General features: G+C 52.1%; 1 protein-coding gene across 1 annotated transcript; it reads left to right on the forward strand.

Moving 5' to 3' along the window:
* Positions 1–270: 270 nt before the first annotated feature.
* Positions 271–3,987, forward strand: TUBA1B (tubulin alpha 1b). Its single transcript, XM_055126020.1, has 4 exons — positions 271–443; positions 1,869–2,091; positions 2,214–2,362; positions 2,846–3,987. The coding sequence occupies exons 1-4, from the start codon at positions 441–443 to the stop codon at positions 3,824–3,826; spliced, it is 1,356 nt and encodes a 451-aa protein (XP_054981995.1). The 5' UTR covers positions 271–440; the 3' UTR covers positions 3,827–3,987.
* The last annotated feature ends 3,934 nt before the right edge of the window (positions 3,988–7,921 follow it).

Consider the following 7,921-nt stretch of genomic DNA (forward strand, 5'->3'; position numbering starts at 1 on the left):
TGGGAAAACGATCAGCTGAGCTATCGGGCCCCGTTTCTGCATGTCATGGCGCTTCATCTTCTCGGCTGTCTCCACCGAGGCCAGGCGACTTCCCGGCCCCAAGTCCGGCTCCCCGGAGGCCCCCGCGGCCCGCGCGGCGCACTGCAGCAGCCCGGCCCCCGCCCCGCGCCGCATCCCCCCGCCCCGCGAGGCCGGCAGAGAGGGGGCTGGGCAGGACCCGCCTCCGCAGCGGCCGAGCCGGGCGCCGAGTGGGCGCGCGGGGCCGGGGGAGGGGCCGCGGCCGAGGCGCCGCCCGCGCCCGCCTGCCCCTCCCGGGCCCGCTACTTAAGAGGCGCCGCCGCCGCCGCTCGTCCTCGTCGCGTTACTTACCTCGACCCTTAGCTTGTTGAGGACGGTAACTTGTTTGCGTGCCGCAGTTCCTGCTCGCCGACCCATCCACCATGGTGAGTGCGCGGCGCGGCAGGCACCTGCGGCAGCACGCCGTGAGGCGAGGGGCGCGGAGAGCGGGAGATAAATGTGCTTGGGGATTTGGGGCTTGATGGGGGTGAGCTCGGGGGTCCCTCCTGGTGGTGCTAGGGCGGGGCGGGGCGGGGTGGGGCGAGCCGTGGTGCCGCACTGCACGCAGCCTCGCGGCTTCGACCCTTGCTCCACGGCCCATACCTGAGTTTGGGGCCAGGGGGCAGTTAAGTGGAGATGCTGCTTTTTCTCAGCCGCGGGGGAGAGCAGGACGCTAGTCGGACCCCGTCTCCGCACGCGCCCCATCCCCCTCCCCGGGCCCTGCATTTGGCGGGCGCGCGCGGCGCACTCCCCGCCCTCACTTCCTCCAAGGCGCGGGCGGGAAGGCGCGCGCCACGGCGCAGGCGCGACCGTTACCTTCCCGCCAAGGCGCGGCCGAGACGCAGCTGCAGCTGCGCGCAGGCGCACGGGGCCGCTGCGGGTCTGCGGGAGGGCGGGTCTCGGCGGGCGGGGTTTACCTTATTTTCTTCATGCGGAAACCGAGAGGAATGTGAAAAAGGACCCCGGCGTGGTGTATTAGCGCAATTTTTAACGCCTAACGGGCTGCAGAGGCCACCCGCCCTTCTCGAGCTCTCTACAGCATTAGGAACGCGTGTGGGAGCAGGTGGTGGAGGGATTTAGAAGGAAAGGCAATAAGATCTTGATCCAGATCTGGGCTGCCGGTCGGCCTCAGCTGCCGCCCCTGGCCAGGAGTGGGGGTGGGGCTGAGCCCAGAACCTTCCCGGAATGCAGGATGGGCAGCAGCTGCGCGGGTGCGCACTCCGGAATTGCTCGTTCCTCCAGTGCCGCAGAGCCCCGCCTCGCCCCTGAGGCCAGACATTTCCTCTCCGCAGGCCTGGCCACGTGCTTCCTGTGCTTGGCCTGGTCGGAAAACTGATGACTTAGGTCTAAATAGGATTCTGATGCCTAGTACTAAACGACGAATGTGCCAGCAGCCCTTAAAAGAAAAAATGATTAAGTTCTCTTACCTAAGACATTCCCTTGGGACTGGAGTGATAGTACACCGGGTGCGGGCGGTTGCCTTGCACATGACCGACTGCGGTTTGGTCCCCGGCACCCCATATGGTCCCCCAAACTCCTAGGAGTGATTTCTGAGTGGAGCGCCAGGAATAACTCCTGAGCATCGCTGGGTATGACCCCCAAACCACAAAGACATTCCCAATAGCAAGTGCGTGGGTATTTAAGGCAATATGGAGAGCCGGGAGCCTATTCAGGAGTGACCTCATAATGCCATCTCGCCTGCCTGAGCATTAGATTTTAACTCGGTTGAGAAAAACTGTGGTATTGAGTTTGTTTTGCTTCACAGTATCCAAGTGGATTGTTTTAATCGTGATTGTTCCCCTCTCCCCCAGCGTGAGTGCATCTCCATCCACGTGGGCCAGGCCGGTGTCCAGATTGGCAATGCCTGCTGGGAGCTCTACTGCCTGGAACACGGCATCCAGCCCGATGGCCAGATGCCCAGTGACAAGACCATTGGGGGAGGAGACGACTCCTTCAACACCTTCTTCAGTGAAACGGGCGCTGGCAAGCATGTGCCCAGAGCAGTGTTCGTAGACTTGGAGCCCACAGTCATTGGTGAGTGGCCTCAGGCATCGGAGTGTGGGGTGGGGTCGGGTGAGGGCTCCCTGGGCTTCGTGGGGTTAAGCGGGCTGCTGCGGGTTGTAGCTGATGGGAGGTGCTGGGTTTTCCTTTTCCAGATGAAGTTCGCACCGGCACCTACCGCCAGCTCTTCCACCCTGAGCAGCTCATCACAGGCAAGGAAGATGCTGCCAATAACTATGCCCGTGGCCACTACACCATTGGCAAGGAGATCATTGACCTTGTCTTGGACCGAATTCGGAAACTGGTAAATACCAGACTTTAGTGTGTATTTAAGATGTGGCCAGAGCAATAGTATAGCAGGTAGGGCATTTGCCTTGGATCTGGTCAACCCAGGTTCGATCCTGGGCATCCCACATGGTCCCCCCCAGGCACTACCAGGAGTAATCCTGAGCATTGCCGGGTATGACCCAAAAAAGGGTAAAATTACATAAATGGTGTAAGAGATGGTCCAGAAGATGTCCAAAGGACAGCATGCCTGTCTCACATGTGTAGGCCTCAGGTATACCAAGTCTTGCCTTCCTGACCCCCAACACCACCAGAGAGGTTCCCAGAAAAAATAGAGAAATGCATGCCAAGATGTGGATTATGCTGGAAATATTGCTTAGGCTTCCAAGATAGTTTGAGTTAGGTACCAGTTTGCTGGCATGTCTGCTTAAAGGAGTATAGTGTCCTGTGGTTTAATGAGACAGTAAAAGGACTTTTTCCTTTTCTTCCCCCCCCTTTACAGGCTGACCAGTGCACGGGGCTTCAGGGCTTCTTGGTGTTCCACAGTTTTGGTGGGGGAACCGGTTCTGGGTTCACCTCCCTGCTGATGGAACGCCTCTCCGTCGACTATGGCAAGAAGTCCAAGCTGGAGTTCTCCATTTACCCAGCCCCCCAGGTGTCCACTGCTGTGGTGGAGCCCTACAACTCCATCCTCACCACCCACACCACCCTGGAGCACTCTGATTGTGCCTTCATGGTGGACAACGAGGCCATCTATGACATTTGTCGTAGAAACCTTGATATTGAGCGCCCAACCTACACTAACCTGAACCGCCTTATTAGCCAGATTGTGTCCTCCATCACTGCTTCCCTCCGATTTGATGGGGCCCTGAATGTCGATCTGACCGAATTCCAGACCAACCTGGTGCCCTACCCCCGAATCCACTTCCCTCTGGCCACATACGCCCCTGTCATCTCTGCTGAGAAAGCCTACCATGAACAGCTTTCTGTTGCAGAGATCACCAATGCATGCTTTGAGCCAGCCAACCAGATGGTGAAATGTGACCCTCGCCATGGTAAATACATGGCTTGCTGCCTGTTGTACCGTGGTGACGTGGTTCCCAAAGATGTCAATGCTGCCATTGCCACCATCAAGACCAAGCGCAGCATCCAGTTTGTGGATTGGTGTCCCACTGGCTTCAAAGTGGGTATTAATTACCAGCCTCCCACTGTGGTTCCCGGTGGGGACCTGGCCAAAGTCCAGCGGGCCGTGTGCATGCTGAGCAACACCACGGCCATTGCTGAGGCCTGGGCCCGCCTGGACCACAAGTTTGATCTGATGTATGCCAAGCGTGCCTTTGTGCACTGGTACGTGGGTGAGGGCATGGAGGAGGGAGAGTTCTCTGAGGCCCGTGAGGACATGGCCGCCCTGGAGAAGGATTATGAAGAGGTTGGTGTGGATTCCATTGAGGGAGAAGGAGAGGAAGAAGGGGAGGAATACTAATTACTCAGTACAGTGGCATGTCTTCCTTAAAACCTCAGCTCAAGCTTTAGTTGATGTTGAAGCTTTCTGGTTAGATTGTCCTTGTTTTTGAATCATGTCTTGTCTGTGTACCTGTAAGATTTTATTTGCATCATGTCTCAATAAATGAGTTATATGTTCAATTTTTGTGTTCTTCCTAAACAGTTTTTTTCCAGTTCAAGGGTAAAATACATCTACCTAGTATAGGGTACAAGAAGAAACATCAAGGCATATACTTATGGTCTAGCAAACAGGAGGGAACTGACAAAGGAGACCCAGACTCTGACAATTACCTTAACCGTTTTAACTAGTTTATGGGGGAGGGGGTATAATCAGGATAATGTCACTAGTCAGGACCATTCAGTAGGCTGGACTGTATTTTTGTGGAGCCTTAGATTCAAGCCTCTGCACTCAAGTACTTATGGGGATGACTCAAAACCTAAGTAGCCCTTTAACAGGAAAAGGGGTTACAAGATCTTGATTTTTGTGATTTGAGAAACCAAGCTGGCTGGAGTCATAGGACTGCAGGTAGGGCACTTGCCTTGCGTGCTACCCATCTGAGTTGGTCCCCTGTACCACATGCGGGGGGTGGGGGGGCAACCTTGCCAGGAGTGATCGCTGAACACTGCTGGCTGTGGTCCAAGAAAAATACTGGAGATGAAGCCACACTCTTGAGGGAGAGCACTGGTCTCAGAAGATGAAGTAGCAACATTTGTAAACGGTTAATGATTTTAGGCAGTCGGAGCAATTATGGCCAGTTTGGGCTCTTTGCAAGTGAGACTGGCCCAATCCCCAGCTCCCCATATGGTCCCCTGAGCCTGAGCACTGATGGGTGTGGCCTCAAGACCGAATGAAAGGTCATTCAGAAAAGAATGTAGTGTTCCTAGGGGCCAGAAACAGTATAAACGGTAGGGCTCTTGCTTTGCACGGGGATCACCTGGGTTCAACCCCAGCACTCCATATGGTTTCTTGGAACTAGCAAAGAGTAAGCTGCGTATGGCACAAAAATAGTATTAATTTCTATATAACTCCCTATGGTGGGGGGCCGGAGCGATAGTACAGCGGGTAGGACGTTTGCCTTGCATGCAGCAGACCTGAGTTCAACCCCCGGGCATCCCATATGGCTGGCCAAGCACCACTAGGAGTAATTCCTGAGTGCAGAGCCAGGAGTAACCCCTGAGCATCGCTGGGTGTGACCCAAAAAGCAGAAAAAAAAAACCCAACCTCCCTATGGTGGAGTTGATTTTTGATGAGATTGATGATAAGTTTACACTAATTTATGTGTACATGCACACTTATTTTTTTAACATTAAAATGTTTACATGTCTTCAGACCCCAGCATTCTTTTTTGGTTGACCTTTTTATTTGGGGACCACTCCTAGCAGTATGCTCAGAGAATCTTGGGATACCTAAGATTGAACCTAGTACTTTTACATGCCTTTTAGCCTTTGAACCCTGACCCCTGAATCCCAGTATTCTTTTTTTTAAATTTTAAATTTTTAAAATGTTTTATTAAACCACAGTGAGATAGTTACAAGCTTTCATGTTTGAGTTACAATCACACAATGATCAAACACCCATCCCTCCACCAGTGCACATTCCCCACCACCAATCTCCCCAGTATACACCCCCTTTCCCACCCGCCCACTGCCTCCATGGCAGGCTATTTCCTCATACCCTACTTTTGCAATACAGATATTGAGAGGTTATCACACATCTATCCTGAAAGATTACTCCAACCATCATTGGAATCCCAGTATTCTTAACCTTGAGGTTAGAGCCCCATGGCTCCTTTTATATAGATGACAAATCTAACAGGAAAGAAGGGATGCCATCCCACAGCTGCCTGCCTGCTACAAGATCAGAGGAAATAGGGGTCTTGTGTGTGTTAGCGATACAGTGACATTAGAGGCTTGTGCAACTTAGGGGTGTGTGGCCAGAGTGGAGTGGTTCAGCCGGACATGGTTGCTCCCCAATTCTGAGCTCTGAGAGGGATGGCTCAGGGAATCCCCAGCACCAAAGGGCATGAACTACTGGCCAGCAACTCAAAATTGCTGGGAGGGAGCCCTCTGCCCTTGCCTCCTTCCCCGCCAACAGGAGATGAGATAGGTTGGAGAGATGCCATTTTCCTCTTCCAAACTCAGCAGATTCCTGGAATAATCCTTAATGCCCTGCAGATGGCACCACCGACAAGGATTTCTCTGCTCAGAAGAGAACATTTCTGAACTCTGCCCTCACTATCACCTTGGAGCTAAGCCTAGAAGTCAGACAACAAACAGGAAGTGACTGGTCTGGCATCCCAGCCATTCACATGGTTGTCACTTTTGCCCTGTCCATTCCTGCAGGCGGCTGGATTTCATGCCAGGCCATCACCCAGACAGCTACCAAACATTCTGATAGTTCCTAACCTCAGGGCCTGCCTCTAGGGTTTTCCCCAGGCCTGGACCACTAGAAAAAACTGATGTTGGGATCTCCATATTGAAACGGAGGTTTATGTGGCAAGATCAATCTTAACCCAAAATCCATAATGAAGGCATGTAGATTCTGATATGTGTTCTGAGGTCCAGCTTCTGCCCAGCTGGTCCATAAATCACAATAATATCCTCTGCCAACTAACTGACCCACCTCCCAGCTGATAACCTGCAAGGTCCAACTGTGATGGAATCAAGCTCATCTCATTTCTACCTAAGATCTTCCCTTTCCTATTCATTTTGTTTTGTTTTGAGGCCACACCCAGTTGTGGTCAGGGCTTACTCCTGGCTCTGCACTCAGGGATTACTTCTGGTGAGGTTCAGGAACCATATGAAGGGCCTGAGAATCTACAAGTACGCTGTCCCCTGTCCTGTTTCTCTGGCCACTGCCTGTCCCTTTTCTAAATAAAGCCATCCCTACTCCCCACCCCACCCCACCCTTTTACTTCCCTTTTGGCTTTTGCGCCACACCCAACCCACAGTGCTCAGGGATTACTCCTGGCAGAGCCCAGGGAGCCATATGTGGTGCCAGGGATCAAAGTAGGGTTGACTGTGCAAGGCAAGTGCTTAAACCTCTGTATTATCTCTCTGGCTCCCCATCTAAAAAAGTCTTTTACTTTTTCTCTCAAACTTTCTATCATAATTTGGAATTATTTGTTTGTAGACCATTTAGTTCATATATTTCCCCCAGATTTTATAAGCTCCATGCCTATTGTCATTACCACCATATCACCCAATACCTAGACAGCTTAGTACACGATTAGTACCAAGTAAATATTGCCAAGGAATTAATTTTGGGCAAACACAGAGATTGAAGTATTTTGGGATTTTTGGACCACATGGAGGTAATTCTTGGGGTCACTCACAGTTCAGTACATGGGAGTGTTTGCCTTGCATATATATATAGCCAACTGGCTTAATCCCCCAGTGAATTTAGGAGGGAAAAAAAAGGAATTTAGGAGTGAGGGTTGGGTAACACCCAGTGATACTCAGGGTCTATTCCAGACTGTGCTCAAGGGTCACTCCTGGTGGTGCTCAGGGAAATATATGTGGTACTGGGGATTGAACTGTGTTAACCGCATTCAAAGCAAACTCTTTAACCCCTGTAATATCCAGCCTTGTAAATATTTGATAAACAAGATTCCGGGGCTGGAGAGATAGCACAGCGGGTAGGGCGTTTGCCTTGCACGCGGCCAACCCGGGTTCAAATCCCAGCATCCCATATGGTCGCCTGAGCACGGCCAGGGGTAATTCCTGAGTGCAGAGCCAGGAGTAACCCCTGTGCATCGCCAGGTGTGACCCAAAAAAAAAAAAGAAAAAAAAAGCAAATAAGCAAGATTCCTCAGCATCTTTCTGGCTCTAATCTAGTGTCTCATGATATTATCATGCAGGAACTTCTGCTGGCTCATACTGAGCAAATCAATGCATGCCATGAACCTAGGTACTACTCATCTGCTAGAACAGGTTGATGTCACTTAAGACATTCCTTGGTATAACAGTGCAAAGCTGGGAAGGTAGTCCGGATGGGAATCATCATCCTCTTCACTGGCACCATACTGCACAATCTAGGGTCTAGTTTTGGGCACCTCAAGAGTAAAACGGGGTG

The sequence above is a fragment of the Sorex araneus genome, chromosome 2, assembly GCF_027595985.1.
Source record: "Sorex araneus isolate mSorAra2 chromosome 2, mSorAra2.pri, whole genome shotgun sequence".
Lineage (NCBI taxonomy): Eukaryota > Metazoa > Chordata > Mammalia > Eulipotyphla > Soricidae > Sorex > Sorex araneus.

Bases quoted from the DNA above. Each gene is read 5' to 3' on its own strand.
- TUBA1B (XM_055126020.1), top strand. The intron at 2,092-2,213 runs GTGAGTGGCCTC...TTCCTTTTCCAG, and splicing joins CTTGGAGCCCACAGTCATTG to ATGAAGTTCGCACCGGCACC. The intron at 2,363-2,845 runs GTAAATACCAGA...CCCCCTTTACAG, and splicing joins TGGACCGAATTCGGAAACTG to GCTGACCAGTGCACGGGGCT.